Raw genomic sequence first — 21,197 nt, forward strand, 5'->3', positions numbered from 1 at the left:
AGACAAAACAACTTCTTGTTTTTTTTTACAAAGTTATTTTTATTCAGGGCAAACTCGTGCATTTACAGCATCTTTTTTTAGCATAAATATGCTATCTATTTCTATTTACAGGACAAAAATCTCTTGTAAGATCCACCTTTCTTGTCTATGGCCAGAGCTGTCACTGCCTTTACTGCTGACTTTCAAAAATGTAACACTAAATTATCATTCTATGGTGTCATTATACATAGTTTCTTCAAGTACAGCATGATTGGGACAAAATGGTGTCTTACAATCCAGTGGAAAAGAATCTATAAGTTGTACAAGTAGGCTAGGTCAGTGTCTACTTCACAGCAAGTCGTTGGTATTAATATTTCTTTTATACATTTCTATATTACAATAAAAGACTTCATGGGTAAAAGTGAGTCTTAAAGGACACATAATATTAGCATACAACCTCAGTTATTGCCATGTATGATATACTGTAACTTCAAATCCAAAACAACATGTAAAAGTCATTAAAATCTTCTAAAATAAAGATGGAAGCATTCATTGATCGTTTCTTAAAGAGAAAATTAATGCATTTTTTCCAGGTCTGACTTGGGTTCTATTAAGCTACAATCATCACTGCAATTTTGACAAAACAAAACAAAAACAAATGAATCTTGCAGCAAGTGACATGTCAGATTAAGAAAACTGAAGAAGGAGTGAGAGCAAGCTGAGACAGTCCTTCCTCCACTTAAGCAACTATCTCAGAAGCTGAGATGGGAAACCAAACCACACTTGCCTACATGGTGTGGCTTGTTTTCCAATCCTACAATACTGCCAAAGATATTTCTAACATTGTGAGCCTCCAGTGGGGTAAATCTGGACAAAATAGTGGTTAAACATGCTTCAAATATTCTGAGCAAAAAAACAAAAAAAAATGTGAAGAGCCCTTTATCTTAACTTGCGAGGGATGTCTCACTTATGAAGCTGTTCAAGTGCATGAAAAGTTAAATCAAGCACTCCTCAAGTCATTTGACAGGATTTATATTTTCGCCCAGGTCTGCACAGGAGGCTTATGACTGCTTTAGCTTTAGCTGGAATGGAAGATGTGCTCATATTCATTGAGGATGAGCTCCACTATCTGGTTCTGGAAGACCATGTGCATGGTGATGTTGGCCGACTCCATCTCCGGCCGGAGCAGCGTCGGGCCAAACACGATCGCCACGTTCTGCACAGTCATACGATTGTCATCCCCATAGCCAATGACCCTAGAAGAGAAATGGGATAATGAGGTGAGGAGTCAAAATGTTCTTGTTGTTTTTGTCCTGCAGCTAAGGTGAAGAATTGCATTCTGAATATTTGTATATTTAATTTAATTTCAGTTCAACTTAATTCAAGTCTATTCTCACATCACCTTTTAATTATCCGTTATAAGTTCTCAAACTATGTCAAGGAAAAAACATGCAGAAATTAGACAGTGGTCAAGTAAAAATTATATAACAAAAAACATCAAGCATACTTGCGTAAATGCCCAAACAGGAGCTCCATGGTGTCATGATTAGGTGGAGGGAGAGAGTTGACCAGATCACGCATGTAAGACACTTTTGCGTTGTAATCAACCGATCCTAGAACAAGCGGATCATAATACATTTTCAGTCAACATAGTGCAAGTGGCATGTACATTTTCACATAAGCTGTATCTCCATATACCAAAGGCGTATTTGAGGTTAATGTAGATATCTGCTATATTTATGAACAACGGCTGTATTCGTGTATAACGTCAGTAGGGACCCGAAAATCTGCTTACTGATGGCTGCGATGAAACTATTGAAGTGGCTGTAGGGGAAGAGCGGCTCCGGAAGCTCTCGGAAAAACAGCTTCAGCGCTCCAGTGATGACATGAATGTCCTCCCACTGGCCGTCCTCCAGGTCCAGCTCCTCTGTTCAACACAATAGGAACACAGCCCATTACAGCACAGTAGGGGGCGCTGCTGTATTCAATGAGACACTGCGGAGGATTCTGCCATGCAGTATGTGACCTCCACTTTCCTGAAGTGTGTGAGGAGACTGACAAAAACTTTAGTCAAACACGCATTACATTGCATTAGAAAGACATCATAGATTTAATTTGAAGGTTTGCAAAATGTGAAAGATCTGATAGAGGTTGTAAACTTTTGAAAAGCACTTTATACTTTACCATGATCGGCTTTGAAGCGTAGTTTCTGAATGACAGCTAGGTTCCCACTAACTCTGTAGATTCCATCAATGTCTAAACCTGTGAACCAACATCAGCTGCAGTCAGTCACTGCTATACTGCAGACAGTAATATGATTCAGACAATAACATAAGCAAGATGGTTTACCTCTCTTTTCCACTGCTCTGATACATTTCTCCACAAATCTGGGAACTGTGGTCCTCTCTTGTGCGCACAGTGTGGCCAGATGGCAGCCAAACACATTGTCTGCAGGGAATTAGAACACAGGATGGTAGTTTGCAACAGACAGTCTGCCAAAACAGAAGTCATTAAAATACCAGGAACAAACAAGATATGATGAAACTGAAATGATCCCGGTGAGGAAACCGGGTTGTTGCAGCGGCGAATCGCAATAGGATACAGCTAAGAATGGACGAATAAAAAGAGAAAAATAAAAATATAAACAAGAATATAGCAAATGGGGGTCATATAAACAAACACAGCCAGCACTTTCAACACATTTCAACATGTTAGGTAGTATGTATGAATTCATGAAAAATATTGGAACAAATGTGAATTACAGCATTATTAGGATCTGCAAACAGCAGTAGAACTTACTGAGAAAAAGAAAATAATGAATGTAGAAAATGTCTGATATGCAAATATATAAAAAATAAGAAATGTATGCAGCAGGAGTCGGTGGAAAATACATATGCATTGTTATATGCAATATAACAATGAGAAGAATACCGCAATATGAAGAAAATAGATATGTAAATTCTAACCAAATATACATGATGTGCGAGTTAGGGTTAGGGTTAGGGTGCACTGTATTCACAGACTTCACAGACTACAGCCATATATGTACAGAAAAAGAATAGGCATGTAGTATGTGCATTGCAAAACACTATACAACATGTGTATAGTTGCAGATTTATACCAAACATAATCATAAAGGCATGTTGTAATGCTCAGTGTCAGGCAGGGTGAGACTCAGGGACTGTAGCCTGGCAGACCAAGACTGGCAGACTGTAGCTTTTCCATTAGCTCCCATTCAAATCAGTCGCAGCCTGGAAAGAAAAACGCCCCTATGTGAAATCGCATACCTCGGATGTAGCCTTTCTCCTTGACGGACTGCAGTGTGGGGCGTTTCATGAGGAACTTCATCAGCTTGGTGCGAACCTTCTTCTGGTCTGTTTCCCCTGCAGAGCTCGATGCGCTGTTGAGACTTGGCCTGGAGGCTGGGAGGGGAGGATTGTAATGAATACCCAGCGTAATAGCAGTAAAACAGTAGCGGCTAAAACTCTTAGTCAAATACCAATTATGACACATCTGTAATGGTTATGATCCCAACTCTCGATTGGTCTAATATATTTAACTGGGTCAAACTAATCACACCGTTAATGCCACAGATAAATCAGACATGGGTTGCTTTCACAATTCAGGAAAATGTAATGCAGCTTGTTTGTTCAGTTTACCTCTTCGCTTGTCCATGGCAGCTCCAGACTTGTCATCTCGTTCTGTGCTAGACAACTTCTCAGTGAAGTCCCCGTCCTCCTCCTCTGAATGATGGTCCTGGTACTCCTGGCACCAATGCACAAGCACAGACATGATTGCAAAATGAGTCAAACAGAAGCGTGAAATAGCGGATTGCACAATATAGATAGAACAGTGTCAAACCTGAATCAAACAGTATCTTCAGCGTTTGTTTTAATCTGCTTTATGTATCAGATGGGATGGTCACAGAAAAGTATTTGAAAGTCAATTTAATATACTTTCTGTGATTGACGACCAACTGGACACCATCTGAATTGTACAAATGCTGATAAATCTCCACCATTTGTAAATGGTTTTTTTTTTTGCAAGTACTACTATACTATCTGGCCCAGGTCTGAACAGTTTTACTAGTCAGTGCATATTAATCAAGGAAGTCTCAACCACTGAGCCACGTGTCAAGTTTCAATGAAAGGACTCACAAGTTGTCGTATGGTGTCCACTAAGACTTTGTGCCAGTCACTGATGATGCTGTCAGTATCGTACTGTATCAGAAACTCCACACCATTCTTGCCTTTTAACTGGGGGAGAGAAAATTAGACGTTGAAGAGGATAGTTTATCAAACAAGCTTTGTATTGCAAAGAAAACAAAGATGTTAACTGACTCACAATACTCATCTAGACCAACTGGAGACAGTCTCATTTACTCATTTAACTCACAATAATCATTCTATTATTGGACAGAGAATCATGAGAAATCATGTTTCATTTGAGGAGCATAACAGTTACAAATGTCATATATTGTATTGTGTTCCACAGCAACAAATAAACACACCTCTAAAACATTCTTTTTGCTGGATTTGTCTCTAGAGGCCCAGCCAATCGCTGCCCCTCGCAGGTCCACCGTGACCTCTGGGACGATCTGATTGGTCTTGTTCTGTGCGGAGAAAAATACAGCTGTTTATGAAACTGACGGCACCGCATTCCAAGAAATGAGATGCTGAAACAAAGCTCTGACTGTCCCTGACTGTTCATAACCTGAGGGCTTGTCTGTGCTGTCACTCGTCATAGAGGTGCCACGACATCCTGCACGCTGCGGCCTCTAACGCCGGGCTAGTGTCTAACGTTTCATTTCCTCTGATATCAAACGCGACACCAAACTGTAGACTGCATGAATCAGTTTTCCAGACAATGTCTACGAACTTCGAAACACTTAAAGGAGAGTCAAAGGCTAATTCTCTCCGTAACCCCCGCCCAGTTATAACCCTGCCCTCCCGCAGAAATGTACAGAATGCACCATGAGCAGGAATGCAGACTCCCCAGTGACAAGCTCATATGCAAGTGTAAGAGCTGTGATGTCAGAGTTTATTATCAATGCAGGGTGAGCACTTTTCTCATCCTCCCACTGAGTCCCTCCAGTATTACGAAGTGTAACTTGTACCGAGGCTCCCGTCGCTGCAGACTTTGGGTCCTTGTGGAACGTCAGCACCCCTCCGTGGAGGACCGTCCATGACTGGGCCCAGTTTTTCCTGAAGAGGAGGATAACCATTATCACCACAGAACAAAGCAAAGGAGAGAGTCCAATGGGCAGTGGGGGGGATGACACATGACACCACACACACACACACACACATACACAAACACACAAGAACTTCGTAGCTTGCTGTCATGCTGCTGAGAGGTAAATGGGGTTTAGCATTACCTTACTTTTTTGCCGTTTTCAGACACCTTTGTTTTGTTGAGAATTCCAGCTTTCTCTAAGTTCTGCACCTGAAAAAGCAACGCATCACAATATTTCAGTGTTTTCTAGACTATTTATAGTTGTTAGGATTATTAATAAAGTTCAGATCTCTGGAGTATGTGATGACATGATGGACACACAATTCTGGATGCAATGTTGAGTACATACTTCACTGACTAACATGAGTGAGGATTGTATTCAACAACATTCACAACATTGCTCTAAGAATGGTAACCAAACTTCTCCATTATACTGTGTGCACAATTATTCATTGCATACACACCTCATATAGTTACAGGACTTCAGATGTTTTATTATTTTCACTATTTGGTGAATTGTGACAAGAAAAGCCGCAGTTGTACTGAGCTGAGGGGAAGAGCTGTGCTGTTCATCCATGCCACTAATCAACATTTGAATATATGCAAATCAACAGAATCTTCCTATTCTGTGTATGTCCTGTGTAGTGAACTGTGGCAACATGGTGAATATGTAGGTTTATCAGGCTGACACTTTGGCTGTAACATGAACCCCAACAGGGAAAATCCCTCCATCAGTAAATGGGAAACGTGATGATTCCAATGAACATTATACTTGTACTCTAACAGATGCAGGGAATGAAACACATATGTTCCGGTGCAACAAATGCTGCTTGAGTGAATTTACATTACACCTCTGGCCCGTCATAGATAGACACTGCTATCTATGCAGCAAGCTCAGATGGGTGCTTAAACTAACAACCCACATTATAGCGCAGCCACTGCGAGGTCAGATAATAGGGGTTTCTCCAGGGCCGAAACCCAACAGCCTTCAGGGAGAGACACAGAACACCATTCAGACAGGGGGCTGGTCACAGTACTCCACTAACTTCACAGATGACTGGGAACAGAGCTGTCATTTTTTTGGGCCTGGAGCTAATCTAGTGTAATGAGTATCAGCAGACTGGACAGGCAGGAGATGGGGGCGACTCACGTGATGCTGCGTCTCCGGGGAGTTTCCTGTGCTGGAGCTGTCGCTGCCGTAGTCGGACGCGTTCCTCCTGTGAGTCGGGACAAACCTCTGATGGGGAAAAAGAATGGAAGGACATTTTAGGGTGTATAATAGTGTCATAGGCTATTCTACTTGAATTAACAGTACACTGTACACCCTAAATCTCTGTTAGTGTAGTTGCTGATGACAAAGAGGAACTTAATATTGAAGGGAAACGGGATAGATTTCCTCAGTTCTTCATCCCTCCTTTCCCTCTCATTTAAGAAACAGCAGAAGCCCAAATGACGAGGCAAGAGAGCTTAAACCTTTATTTCACCCAGGGACAGTTTGCTGATCATGCATGCTCTTTTTCATCAATGGCCTTCTTCACATTAATGTGGTTAAACACATTCAGACCTTGGAGCTGCCCAGTGAAAGTGTTTTGCTCAAGGGCACATCGACAGACGTTGTTAAGGGAAAGGAGAGTGATATTCATTCAAAGGGCACGGTTTCAGGTACAAAGATGACCTGGTAAAATATGGGAGAAAGAACTGAAGTGGAAGAAACTCAGTCCTTCCCTGAACAACTACCACTGGAGGGCCCTTGAGTAAGGCGCTGAATCTGAGCTGCTCAGTGGGCAAAAGTACAAGACTTTATTTGTATTCAGGAACTCCCAAGTGTTTGTATGTATGTAGCACTGCCTCCAGGCCACTGCCTTAATTAAGAATGTGCTCTCAGTCAATTTGCCTTGCTAAATAAGGGTTCAAAAAACCTGGGAGTGTCAGGTGTTATACATAGACTCACCCTCACTACTTCTGCCTGACTGAAGCTTTCTGTTTAAGACAGCTGGCACACCCTGTATGTGTGTGTGTGTGATACAGCATGTACGTGCTGGTCTGCATACAGGTGCATGGGTATATATTTGTGTGTGTGTGTGTGTGTGCGCGCGCGTGTGTGTGCTTGTGTGTGTGTGTGTGTGTGCCCACCCCATCCTCCTGGGCTGAGATGAGCTGTGCAGGTCCCATGGTGTGTCTCCAGTTCTTTATGACTGACACACTGTCCGGCTCAACACCATTCCCCACCTTGAACTGGCCCGGAGCTACAGGGGCCTGGAGGGACAAAAACACAAGAATATATGGTTCAAGTTCAGTTCAGTTCAGTTCAGTTCACTTCAGTTTAGTCCAGTTTAGTTTAGTCTAGTTTAGTTTAGTTTAGACTATTTAAAACACAAACATTTGAAATTAGGGATGAAAAAAGCCAAAGACTTGTTTTCATTATGGCTCCTTTGCGATGCATGTTATTTTAATCAAAAATCAGACATGAGTAAATTTGAAACTACTAATTTGCCCAACTCAGTCATACCACAGTTTCAACCAAAGTTTGTGTATATTTATCAGGGTTCATGAATAGGAGTGCATCATGAACTGTGTTGAGATGGACAGTGTTTGACATTGTGTCCCAGAGTCTGAGATGTGATCAGAAAAAGGAATCTAAACTGGAAGTGGTGTGTCTAAAAAAAGCCTGAAATCACAACAAAAGGAAAAATCTCTACCCTGATAAGCGTCTACTGCAGTGTGATAAGTACAGATTTATCACTGTAATCCTATAAAGTCAGCAGCAGAGCAGAGCTTTACCTCAGGCAGGTTCCACTGGGACTTGGAGCCGTCTCTCAGGTAGTAGTAGGTCTGCCCTCGATCATCCAGCGATTTGATCCACTGTTACAAAACACAGATGTCTCCTTTAAATATCAAAATTTTAAGAATATTCACTTCTTCAATAGACTGGCTTGAAAGTAAACTCATTTGAATCCAGCCAATAACATAAAAAGCTCTTGTTCATCTAATATTTTTCCTTCAACCTGGTTTTCACAAGGGAGCAGGTATATTGTTGTTTATCCCTAAAAAATCTTCTAAAATGTGTAGTTAAGGGAGTAATGAGGGAATTCATTCACTGATTTGGAGATTCATTCTCTACATTGAATTTTAGACTTTTGTAGACCTTTTTAGTACTCGTTAAAATAAAATTTAGGACTTTTTTTTCCCACAAAAGTAAACATGGAAGATGAAAAAAACAGTAGATGTGTCAGAATGCATATCTGGATGAAGAGGGGTTGGTTTCATGCAAGAAAAGTGGTTCACCAAGATAAGACACTTTTCAAACCTCAAGAACAAGGAAAATTCCAGCCTTGGATACTCACTGTTAGATATCATCTATCTGTCATGTTCAATGCATTCCAGGAGTTATTTTGCAATGAAGTGTTGTAATTCATCTTTTTGTTGTACCCACTTACCCTCAACCTGCCACGTTTACTTCTGCTTCAGTTAGTGATTTCCAACATTTCCCAGAATGCCTTTCGACAGCCCCTAGGGAACGTGCCTGAACGTGTTGCATTCAGTATGTGCAGGTGGAGAGAGCAATAACGGTGATAGTGATGGCATACTAAGAGCAGGAGGGGAGGATTTTCCAGTCGGGAAAAGGCGAGAGTCGTGTCGCTTACTCAAAACATAACATGTCTTGTGGCTGCATTGCATTCTGGTCTAGGGTTAGGGTTATCTCTGCCTCTTCTTCGATGGTATTGTAGCTGTGCTGGAAAAATCTCAACTTGACGTTACGTTGTCTACATTTGGCCAGTTATTCGTGGGTTTAAGAAAAATACGCCAAACAACAAAAGAAATGCAAGGTACATCGGCGATAGCTAGTTTGAAGAGCGCTTAAGTGTTTTAAAAGCTGGAGCTAAGGCTATTTTTAACTGAATTTAAGACCAATAACAGAGGGTTAGGGTTAGGAATGCCACACCCTTTCATCTGCCCTCACCTCATACTCATAATTATGAGCCAAGCCTTGTAGCTACCTGCTCTTGAGAGTATTCGCTGGTGAACACCCAGGTGCCATCGGGGTCCACAGTGAGGATCCAGCCGGCCGGGGTGCTGCGGTCCAGGTTGGCCCTGGGGATGATGGCCCGGGTCACATGGCTGAAGGTGTACTCCTTTGGGAGAGTGGGAGGGGCGACAGCGAGGGGCTCCTCCTGGACATCAGGTAGATCGGTGGGTAGATAGTCCTCTGAGGGGTAGTCCTCTTCAGGTAGAGGAGGCTGGGGAGGCATACATGATGAAAAAACAGTGTTTACATTTGTGCACACAAACACACACACAAATGTGAAAATACAGTTGTCAGTGTAGCATAAAGACCACAGACAGGACACTAGACTCCTCAATTACATTTTTCGGTGTTTAAAGTTTCTAATTCTCACTGAGTAATTTCAACCAAATCATAGTATATTTCTAAACAGGGTTCCTACTGTGGCCCAGATGTAAAGTTCCATGACTTTTCCATGACTTTCCAAAACTAAGTCAGGGTGCTTCCATGACCTAAAACTTTTATTCTTTCCCAGTTTGCTAATGTTGTTTTTCAGCTCAGAAAAGTTGTGGCAAACAGTCTGGTTTCCTCCACAGTTGCGTGAAAACTGAAAGCTGAAAACCATCTAATGCATTGAATGTGTGAAATAATTTGGAAAATATACTGGAGAACTTGACTTTCCCAGAGCACTTTGTCAAAAAAATAAATAAATCCCTGACTCTTTGGAATACTCTCAAAATTCCATGATATTCCAGAGATTCCATGATCAGTGGTAACCCTGTATAACCTTTTTAGCTAATTCAAAATGAGGACAAATATCTCAGTTCTTTTAAAGGACGTGCTGTGGGGGACAATCTGTGAGCTTTTCCTGCCTAATGAAAATGAGTCCTGTCTGCTATGTAGGTGCAGGAGATTTAATTCCATTAAAAGCACGCTGTATTTGCAGCTTTCCCCTGGGTGAAGCTAAAACAGGAGACAGAGAGTGGTTAAGTAGAGCAGCCAGGCAGCCCTTACCGGCCCATCTCCTTGAAGCCTGTGTGCACCCAGAGGCTCCATCAGAGGGGGGTAGGGGCTCAGCAGCTCTGGGGGCTCCCAAGACGTCTCCCCGGACATTGGGTTGTAGAAGTAGGGGCGACCGCTGGTTTCATCCACCAACTGCTGCCACTCAGAGCTCCACCCAGGGGGGGAGGCGGTGGACGGGGACAGGGCAGGGGACTGAAAAGGTGAGGGGGAACAAGGCTCCTCTGTGGGAAGTGCCTCAGGGTCTATAGGGAAGTCTAGCAAGGGGTTGTCCCAGGTGGTGCGCCCCGTGGAGGGGTGGTAGTAGTACTCCTGTCCACTTTCCTGGTCAACGTGCACCTCCCATCCCTCTGGGTCTAGGTAGGAAGGAGAGTAGGACGAGGGAGCCGAGGGGGGAGACTCGGAGATGCTCTGGCGGAGCTGCGCTACATTGACGTAGACGGCTGACTGGAGACTTTCATTCTCCACCTATGGAATGGACAAACAACGTATAGTAAGGCAGATGTCAAGCACTAAAGTTACTATATGTACTGTGTGTGTGCGACTGTAAAGACAGACTTTGAGGGGAAAAAACAAGTATTATATTTCACTTGTCACTTCTGGGCTTTTGAAAACAGTGGTGCCTTCTGCTTACATCAACAAAGAGCTGTAACAGCCCACTGCTCTTACTATAGCTCTTAGCGTGTCAGCCTTCCGGATCACATTTAGCACAGGATGTAGCCTACAGCTGAATAACACAGACCACAGAAGCATTCCTCCTACAACAATGATCATTACCCAATTCTCGTCTTTACTTTTGCAGAGACACCCACAAAGAAGTTCTGTCTGTGACATTATACAGTCAAAATGATGAGTGTTAAGTGTCCAAAGGTTACAACTCTATCAGTCATGCCTGGCCAAAAAGACAGCTGTGTGCCAATCTGTTGTGTGTTTTGCTAAGATAGTACCAGATATCTATGATGAGTGCCAGATCTAAAAAAAAAAAAGGGATAAACTATCATACAAGAGAAATACAGAAATAGCAAGTGACCACAAGCCAACGGCACAGGACTCAGAACTAGGCTAAACCCCACCAACATCATCAGCACTATCTTTGGGTGTGCTGCCCCACTGCAAACGGTGTCCAAGCTACAAACTGTACAGCCACTATATGTCCTATTATGAATAACACTCTTGCAGTGTGTGTTTTGTATTTGCCAGTATGAATAATGGCTTGTGGTGCTGCACAACTTTCAGAGAGATCTGACAATAAAGTAAAATTGGACCTAACATAAACTGCTTTTCCAGTTTCTCCTTAGTGAAGGGAACTTTTGAAATCTCAAAGACGTCACTTTCATAAAACCAGCTTCACATGCTTTAACTTGCTGCATGATAGGTACACCATATGCAAATAGACGCCATCATCACAACTAATTTGGTTAAAGAATGCCGATGAGAGTGAAACTGAGTGAAATGAATGGTTGCCTCTGTCCTCAACAGTCCTGAAACTCTGATGCAGTGGCTATCGTCACAGTTGCGGCTCCACACTTGAAATGACCCCCCCGACCAAAATAAAAACAATCTCATCTTTCTCTAAGTTGTTCTCTTCTCACCTGTGTCCCACTGAGACGATTCCTCCTCACCATTAGAGTCCCGGGATATACCGGCTTGCAGAGCCCTGCATACGCCGTCATGATGGCACAGATACAGAGACTGCTGCCTCTTTCACACTACACTCTAACCTACCTCTTATTCTCTACACCTCCCCCATAGTCTATATTTACCAGGACCTCAATCATGTGTCTGTCTGTGCTACATCTGGACATCAGCACGCGGTGCTGTATAGGAGAAACATATCACAGCACCCGCGAGGCTGAGGAGCTTACAAGATAATTGGACATTGTACAAGATAGTTTACAAAGAAGTCAATTGGTCAGTATGAGTCAAACTTCCCCAAATATTACTAGGTAAGAAGACAGTTTCTTCATAATCTACTTCATGATCAACTTATTATTCAGTGTCATCACTTTGCTGCCTGCGTCATTATTGATCTCAATATAACCACGAGGCAATCAATACGCACAACCAGACAACTGACCCCGAAACAGATTGATTATAAACAATCCACCATGACTAGACGGAGACAGGGGAAATGAGAGAGCTGCATCATTGATCTCTGAGCCAGCTGTGGTGGAATGCCCCCACACTCTGGAAAAAGATCAAGCCCCACCAACACAGCACTCAAAAAACACACACCCGATCAAAGGAAAACTACATAGCGTAATTATGTCAGTGTCAACAAACACTATGATGCAGAGGCGTGTTGGATTGTCACATCACGACTTTGAGGGGGACACCACTGATTTCCAGCATGGCATGCACATAATTATGGCATTCCTATGCACTAGTATACTTGGCAGTCTATTACTGAACACTGACAACTGTCTCCCATAGCCAAAAGTTTCACCATGCCCAAAATTGTGACACCATACCAATGCACAGCTCAGAACTTGTAAACAGAAAGTGAACTGGAAAAGATAGAAAAGGTGTCTGTTGTCTTACTGGCAGAACACAGGTGATTTTCTGGAGAAAAGCGTACATTTTGTGCTTCACAAGCAATAGCACCACTATTACATAATGCTGAGTGAAGTTCAATCACTCTCCCATTTTGAATCAGCTCCAGGATGTATAGTATGACATCCCAGATCACCGTAGTTCTCGTCTCTAGCTTTGACAGAGAGTTGTTCATGTTCACAATTATTGATTGAGAGCAGATGTAAATGTCAGCAAACAACATGGTGCGACAGTGACAAACTGTCAAATCCAGACCTAAAACCATTTGAGTGTCAGAAGAACACTGAGTCTCTCCCTGCTGCTATCAGATGTAAAATGCATTTTTTAAAAAGATCTTTTCAGGACTTAGTTTGAGACCGTTTCCATGCACTTCTAAAAATACATGAGGTTTTGAATGGGTTATATGAGCCCCTAAAACATCAAAATTGGAATTGTGACGCTTTTATGCGACAGCAGCACTATGTCAGTTCCATCACCTCATTAGCTTGTTTATGCGGTACAGGAAAAGAAACAAGTGCTGAAGTGACATTCGCATGAGGCTACACAAAGCAGGAAGCAAGACAGTTATCAAAATAAGACATGTAGCCTGGCCACAAAGACTGACAATTCATACTGTATAGTATACAGTATACACTACTGTAGGTCATCATTCCTCAATACACATATTTATTGAAAGTGTAGCGCTGCAGTTTGACGTTGGGGTATGAACGTACCTGAGGTGCCACGGGCAGAGTCAAGCCCCTCTTGGCCCGGTGACTTGGGCAGACACTAGAGTACATATCCACCATATTTATATTGTTCCATTGAGTGGAGCCATACAGCCAACTGGAGAGCAACGATACAGAACTGTACTACTCAAGCATGCGACCGCATTGAACCGACTTTGGACGAGGAGGGTTAACACACATCCTAACACACATGAATACGCCCTCGTGCACACATCCTCCTCTCACAGCAGCTGTGACAGTTGCAGCCCAAATAGAAAGGAGAACTGTGTGCTCTGTTACAATAACAGCGGGAAGGGACTGTGTGAGGAGTGGGTGAGATGTGTGTGTGTGTGTGTGTGTGTGTGTCTGTCTGTGTCTGTGCTTGCGCATGCCTGTGTGCAGGAGAAGGTGGTAGACTTACAGCGCAAGTGTCTGTTTGTGCTAAGAGAGAGAAAAAGAGGAGATAGTGAAAAAGAAACAGAGAGAGGAGGGTTAGACAGAGCGAGCAAAATAGAGTTCACGGGTCAGTTCAACCTATTTCCTGCCTGTGTTGCCAATGATAAAAAAGTAAATGTCAGCATGGAAACAACTTTTTTAAAAGAGTACGTGCATTTTACTTTAGGGGCAAACTCAATTAATTGGCAAGAAAATGTAGCAGAACAAAGAGGCTACTGAAAACGACTTTTGGTTTATTTATTTCCTCCAGTGAGTGTCCACATGCAGTGGCTACTGTAGTTTGTTTCGGGTCGGCTCTATTCTTCTACATTTCCAGCAGCTTCTACACAGTGCACGATTTTTAACCCTGTACTAGCAGGTCACTCAGCACATTATGAAAAAAGGGAAGCAATAGTTTCCCATAATGTTATGGGGAGCTGCTTTTTACAGGCTACTACTTTGATCCAACATCAGCTGAAGTTCAAACTGCAGAGTCAATGTGGGGTGAATGCTTGAAACAGGAAGTTGAAGGGACAGTTGATCAATCAACACTTCCTCCTACATGGGACAACATTGGCTAGTCTATAGAGAGCAGAGTGCAATGTGTGGCTGATTATCTGGAGGGTTTAGGGTTCGGGTGATAATACCAGAAACCACTCATCTGTACTATAGTCAAATTGGCTTTTGAGGCTAGTGGGTGACTCCTGTGTTATTGCCTTTTTATTGCCTTGTTGCCTTTTAAGTTCCAATGTGTATCCTGTCTGTGATGAGTAGGCTCTGCAGTTCCTGGAACAACCCAAACATTTTATCTGAATATTAGAGTGCCTGAGCAGAAGGTATTTTGTTATTCAAATGTACCTGAGGAAGGCCTCGCACACATTACATTGTTATGTAGGGATTTAAGACATGTGTCCAAGTCTGGTGAACAGGACCTCTTCCAAACATTACAGCACAGTTTGTTTGCTATGAGGAAATGTTTGCATTCAGCTTGTTTATTTGGAAAATGCAAATAATTATGTTAATACCTCCAGCATCCCAAATTTTAAAACATGCAATGAGATCCTAGTGTAGAACAAATTTTTCAAATATGCTTTGGGGCCATAATCCTTAAGCGCAAAATAGACAACTCTGCCTTCAGCAATGCATGAAGCAGCAATCTGCTTGATTACTTAACCACATTAGCAATCATCCAATCAAACAATGGAGTCGCAAATTGGGGCCCAAATCACGCCACAAAACACACAGTTGAGCTATTGAATCAATCTGGCTCCACCCCTCTCTTACATCACACTCCTCATGGCCCAGAATCCTGGATTACTCCAGAGATGCCCAATGTGGAATTCCGCTTTTTAACACGTGTAAGGGCTTATCACATCCTTATCTTTGCGCCTCAGGCTGAGTTCTCACTTTTCTCTGCATCCCGAGGTACAAAACCTGCTCTGATATGATCAACTAATGATGACAGACTTCTCCCACTCTTACTTTGTAGTAGATGAGCATTCTGTGTAGGAGGGGGAAAAAATGAAGTACCAGTTGCTGAACTGTCTTCTGAAGCAACTGTGCAAAGTTGAAACCCTGGCCTCTGTAAAGATGCCACCCCCAAGGAAATGCTAAAATATGCAACCCACTGTGCCGTGTGCAGGTACAATGTCAACATACAACATGGTGCAAACACATTTAAAAACAAGTTCCAGTTGCTGAATACAGCTGCCTGAAATATTTGTGATTTCAAATGTGATTTTGGTTTTGGGAACTTGCTGCTGTCCACTAATGATTGCAGAAAAATACCGTTGTATACAATGTAAGACCTACTGATTGATGAGATCAGTAAGACAAATCCCAGGGACTGTAACGAAGCACATACTACACGTTTAAAAAACATTTATAACAAACAATAATAACGCAAAAGACCCTTGCTATAGTAAGCGTATGAGTCATGCAGCTCATGAAAAAATATCACCCAAGACCCTATAGATTGATCATTAGTTTCCACTGTCCACACTCTTGTCTTGATTAATATGTTGAGCATAAGCACTACTGCACTATCCTGTATCAAACAAGCACATTTTCTTATGTTCAAACATACTTTTGAGGCCTTCTTTTAGGCCTGCCCAACTTTCTCCATTGCCATACCTTAAAATATGAACAAGGTGCATCCTCAAAATACAATCAACAATTCAAATTAAAAGTGTGCACGAAGTTGGGCTATGCACAAGCTGTTTGTAAAAGTTCAAACTGTGACAGAATGTTCCAACAGAAACTCTCTCATGGCAATAAATCCGCCCTAATCACAGCAGTTTCTACAATGTGACCAAGAGCGGTGGAGATGAAAGCAGGTAGTTAAAGCTACACTCACCTGTCCTTGTCCCCTGAACGCCTGTGTTCTGTCAGACAAGAAAGAACAGAGAGGTGCTGTGCTGGCTGCTACACTCTCACACTACCTGTTGGAGCAGTTTCCTGGCATTTTTAATTTAGTCTGCTCCATAGAGCAGCAGGACTTGCTGTGCTCTTGTAGGTGAGGTGCTGTTGAGGAAGCTATGGTTCTTCCAGTGCTTCTCCTAAATCATTATATGGAAGAACAGTCAGCTGATCAGTGTAACATGCCAAAACTATGGAAGGGTTGGGGCTGAGATATGTGTTGGAGGACAAAAAGTAATGGTGCCACTACCAACAAAAGACTGCTAAAAATAGTCTTAAGGATAAGCCTGAGCATTACTGTTAGCAGACATCATCATACAACAAAAATGCATTCATGCATGCTTTTCTTAAAGCTCTGTATATCTTTTGTAAAGTAAAAGCTAAATGCAAAATGTTGGATTCCCATACCAAAACCCCCAAATAATAACAAGGTATCCTGACAAGATGGCTGCTTATCTGCCTTCATCCAGATACCAAACTTAATATTCCAGATGAGACCAATGCAGAGCCTACATCCAGACTTCAACCCTGCACATTAAGTGACCTACATTTGGGCTAATTGCTGGTTCTGAACATTACATATGCACACGCATGCACACACACACACCAACTGCATGGCATGGTTGGCACCAAAGCACCAAAGCCCTGCTTGTTGTGAGTTAGGCCAAACCCCACACATCACCATGGAGATGGCCCTCCATTGTGGGGTAAGAATTGGTGCACTTGAGGGGTCCTGGCACGTCTACACGAGCTGCAGCAGCTCAGTGTCCGGCCAATGAAAATGAGGGGCTCATTCATCCTTCCCCAGTGCAAAGTGAAAAACACACGGATAATAACTTGCAATGTTTACATTAAAACACATTCACATACTGATTTTAAACTGTAGTATCACTACACATTTGTTTCAGTTTAGCCCCCCCCCCCCCTCCAAATGTGTTTTAGTAATTAGAGTGTTATGATGCAAACACAATCACGGGGCAGTGAGTCGTTGAGCTGGCGAGACGATTCTACCATTACAGGCCACAATGTGCTTTCCAAAAGTTAGTTCAAATGGAGCCAAATTGTAATCTTATTAAAAAAAACTTGCTCCTTCAACTTGAATCATCGCTTACGTCACATAACCTTGCAACAGGTGCGAAACCACGGTGAACTCTGCTAAAACTTACCTGAAACAAAAGATGTTTTCGTTTTTGATCAACTATTGGCTATCCAATGGAGAAAAATAGACGAACTATATATTCGGAAATGTTTCATCGTCTCCCTGCGGTGCCATAATAATTCCCCGGAACGTCATCGGTGCTCGGGCAACCAGGTAGCAGCTGGAGGCAGCAGTTTGGGAGTGGCTGGCAACTTTCTGATTAACTCCTTCCTACCCTGCCAGCCAGCCGATACAACCTGTTTCTAACCTGTTCTGTCGTGACTGCAACGTGGGTGTCCCCATGACCGTAAACAGCATGTTCTAATGTTTGTTAGAAGACCCTCCGGCTCCAATCTAGAGCAGAGATTCTCAGTCTCCAGTTTCTAAATAACGAACCCAAGAGTCGCAGCGCACCATGTCAATCACAAATGTTCAATCAAAATACATACACACCAGGTAAAAGTGAGTCCACACCCGCAGAAACTTTCTCCGACCAAAACTGAGATCCTGAATCAGCTGCTTTTAGTGAGGTATTCACGTAGCTACCCCCTTGCCCATTGAAATGGCATGCATAAAGGGACGGCCGGGCATTCATATGCTGATGAGCTGGCACAGATACTATGAACTCAGCCAGTACGGTATTCCAAGTTGGGACATTCACTGCAAAAAGTGTCCATCTTAGCAAGTAATTTGGTCTCTTGAGATCTAATTTCCTTGAAGCAAATGGGGGGAAAAGGTGGGGTGAGATAATTTCACATATTTCCAATGCTATTTCGACATTTTTTTCCCCCAAACATGTGATCTAAATCTTGAAGTAGCAGGCTAGATTCCTGAAACAAGCTGATTGACATTGGAAGGAATTTGACAGTCTCGCCCCACTGGCAGATTTCATCACTCATTTTAAGAAAAGTAAGATTTTAAGATTCAAGGTTAGACTAAAAGACTTATTAGGATGGGTATTTTTTGCAGTGTTGTCTGCAGACTAGCTCCAACAGGCCAACATGCAAACCTATGCTAAGCCACCTCTTTTCTTTCTTTTATGAATTAAAGCCAGCATTGGATCCTGTACATTTCTTGCCTGACAATTGAGGGCAATGAATCTACCCCGCTCATAGATTTTATAGATCTCTCACAAATAAGCCACATTTAACATTTAATGAGTTTTACTGACGCAATTTATAGTCCTTTACCTAACCATAAATCCTTCATTAAGATCCAAAGTCCTACAGAAAGCTTCATTCCCTCATGCCTCCACATCATAAAAGTAGCCTATACTTGCCTGCATATCAGAGTCTGTGATTCAATTGGTAAAATCTATTGAGCACATGATCCTCTGGGAAAACTGATAGAAGTCATATGCTGATTTTTTTTCCCTCCCTGGGTCTGACGCTTTACACAGATTCTTCGATGAATAATTTTCTGCCTATCCTTAAAATGCACATGTGAATCACAAAAGCCCAGATAGTAAATATGTTTTCATCCCCAAGTGTTTTCACTTGAAGATGATCTGATTACTGCACATAATAAAAAGGAGAATGGAGAGTTAGATGCAAGTCATCGAGAACAGGAAGTGAACTTATGCATTATATGTCATTAAGTTTAGATAGAGATTTCAAATATGGCTCCGAACAAATCAACACACAAGGCCCACCTTGATTTTTTATGTTATAAAACTGCACCCCCTTGTGGTCTAAGCTTATAATGACAATATATTGAACCCATGCCTTAGTCAACAATACAGCATGAATACAATGGGTAAGTAATATTACATACAAATGTTACCTGGTCCTTGGGAGAGACATCAGTATAATGAGCTGCATCTTCAGTTTGGTCCAGACTCTGCTGCTGAAATGCTGATGTGTTGTTTGGAGCCACAGAGCCTGGCAGCTCAGGGAATGGGATGTCAAAGTCTGGGATTTCTAGGTCTGGTATGGTCTCATAGATATCTGAGTCATTGGACACAGGGAACTTCATACCATTATCACCCAGTGTTTTTATTTGGCATTGCAAGGTGTTTGGTAGTTCTACTTGATCATCCTGCAGTGAGCTATCTGGCTGGGACTGGGGCTGACCACCTCTGGCCTTGGGTGGAGGATGAGGTTGTGTGTAGAGGGGTTGCTTATTGGTATCCAGAGGTGCTGAGGTAAATGAAAAGCCTTCTTTTGAACTGCGTGTCTTTACATGATGTGGGATATCTCCAGGTGTGGCGGAGGTCTGTCCTCCCACCAGTGTCTGTGTGCGCTCACAGGGACTGACATCTGGGATGTTGTCAGAGAGACCAAATGTGGAGAAGCGGTAAGTGTCTCTTGGAGGATCCTCGGCTGATACACGGGCCGTAGTCGTCACTCTTATGGTTGGTATATCCACTGGCTCACTGTTCGTCACAAGTTCAGTGGGATGCAAGTTGTTAGGCCTCAGATCCAAGGGCTCTTTGGAGAGCAGCCTCACATAAAGTGCTGGGACATAGAAGGGCTTGGTGTCCCGGTCCTTGCAAACATGCCACCAGTGGTCATTGGTCTTGGAGATGAGGATGTAACTTTCATTAGGCTTGATAGACACAAGACGGCCATCCCTGGCTTTGTACTCAAATTCATACTGCACTGATACAAGCTCCATGCTCCAGTTCACCTCTGTGGCCTCTGTGTTAATGTGCAGTCATGGTTACAGTGTTACCATCTTGAAGCTGGGAACAGAGGAATTGTGAAGTTGGTGTGGCTTTACAAAAATAACTATTACAAAATGTCAGAGCAACAAGAGGAGACTTTGAATCTTTTAGTGTTTCAATGCTCATTGTCACGCACTTCCACCTATAGAAATATGCTATACTTATCCCTCTATTTGCATCTTGGTCCCCTATGGCATGTTGGTGTTTGACATTATCATCATCAAAAAGAATGCAGACTTACCAGATATGGTTTCAAGATTTGACACGAACAATGGGCTGGCAAAGGTAAAAGTCTCTATTTCTGTGTACAGTATTCAAGTCACAGGAAGCTTCTTCCATCTGCTGCACAACAAGCTATACCCAAGCTCACAGACCACTAGAGCAGCAGACTCAAAGCTGCTGCCCACAAAACAGGAAGCCTGCACCAACTTCGACTGAGCGTCAGTCCAACTTCATCCTGCAATCTCAGTTTCCCATATCGGTCCCTCTGTTATCCATGAATCTCTCAGAGTATTTACAGTACTTTGCTTATTCCTATATCACACATAAAACAAAAACAATAAAATGTCAGGGCTAGGTGTTATTTCAGATGCAATGAATATAATTTTATGTTTTTGTTGTGGCCATATTCTTAGATCATAACATTTTCACTCCATTTTTAAGGTGACTGGGCATTATTACACGTTAAAACCATTCCCATCTTAGGTATGGATTGCAAAAATAAATGTTATGTAAAAGTGAAGAAAAAGAATGGTCTATCAATCATAATAAAATGATTTAAAAAAAACTGTACTTAGCTATTTGACTCTTTTCATAAATTAGATGTTCACATCAATAATTTTAACTTGTAATATCACCTTATATTTGACATTTTTATATGACTATTGTAAAAAGAAAGAGTAAGTCAGTGACATAAGTGCAACTCAGAGACAGTAGTGCAGTTAAGCAGTCAGTTGCTGTCTGTACCTGTTTGCAGTTTGCAGTGGATCTCCAAAGCATCTGAGGCTGAGGATGATCTTCTCTTTCTCTACTTGCCTGTTTTCT

General features: G+C 42.3%; 1 protein-coding gene across 1 annotated transcript; it reads right to left on the bottom strand.

Annotated features, from left to right (window-relative positions):
* Positions 1 to 24: 24 nt before the first annotated feature.
* On the bottom strand, positions 25 to 21,143 carry arhgap27 (Rho GTPase activating protein 27). Its single transcript, XM_071901875.2, has 19 exons — positions 21,120 to 21,143; positions 20,395 to 20,680; positions 19,271 to 20,171; positions 10,232 to 10,705; positions 9,213 to 9,452; positions 7,996 to 8,076; positions 7,348 to 7,470; positions 6,365 to 6,451; positions 5,357 to 5,424; positions 5,096 to 5,183; positions 4,490 to 4,591; positions 4,137 to 4,235; positions 3,639 to 3,744; positions 3,267 to 3,401; positions 2,329 to 2,427; positions 2,164 to 2,241; positions 1,775 to 1,906; positions 1,487 to 1,592; positions 25 to 1,235 (listed from the first exon to the last, which is right to left on the bottom strand). The coding sequence occupies exons 3-19, from the start codon at positions 20,102 to 20,104 to the stop codon at positions 1,058 to 1,060; spliced, it is 3,030 nt and encodes a 1,009-aa protein (XP_071757976.2). The 5' UTR covers positions 20,105 to 20,171; positions 20,395 to 20,680; positions 21,120 to 21,143; the 3' UTR covers positions 25 to 1,057.
* Positions 21,144 to 21,197: the final 54 nt, after the last annotated feature.

Source organism: Centroberyx gerrardi, chromosome 20 (genome assembly GCF_048128805.1).
Source record: "Centroberyx gerrardi isolate f3 chromosome 20, fCenGer3.hap1.cur.20231027, whole genome shotgun sequence".
Classification (NCBI taxonomy): domain Eukaryota; kingdom Metazoa; phylum Chordata; class Actinopteri; order Beryciformes; family Berycidae; genus Centroberyx; species Centroberyx gerrardi.

Bases quoted from the DNA above. Each gene is read 5' to 3' on its own strand.
- arhgap27 (XM_071901875.2), bottom strand. From the start codon at position 20,104: ATGGAGCTTGTATCAGTGCAGTATGAATTTGAGTACAAAGCCAGGGAT. The intron at 5,184-5,356 runs GTAATGCTAAAC...CCTCCTCTTCAG, and splicing joins GAAAACGGCAAAAAAGTAAG to GAAAAACTGGGCCCAGTCAT. The intron at 3,402-3,638 runs GTAAACTGAACA...CTCCCCTCCCAG, and splicing joins TGCCATGGACAAGCGAAGAG to CCTCCAGGCCAAGTCTCAAC.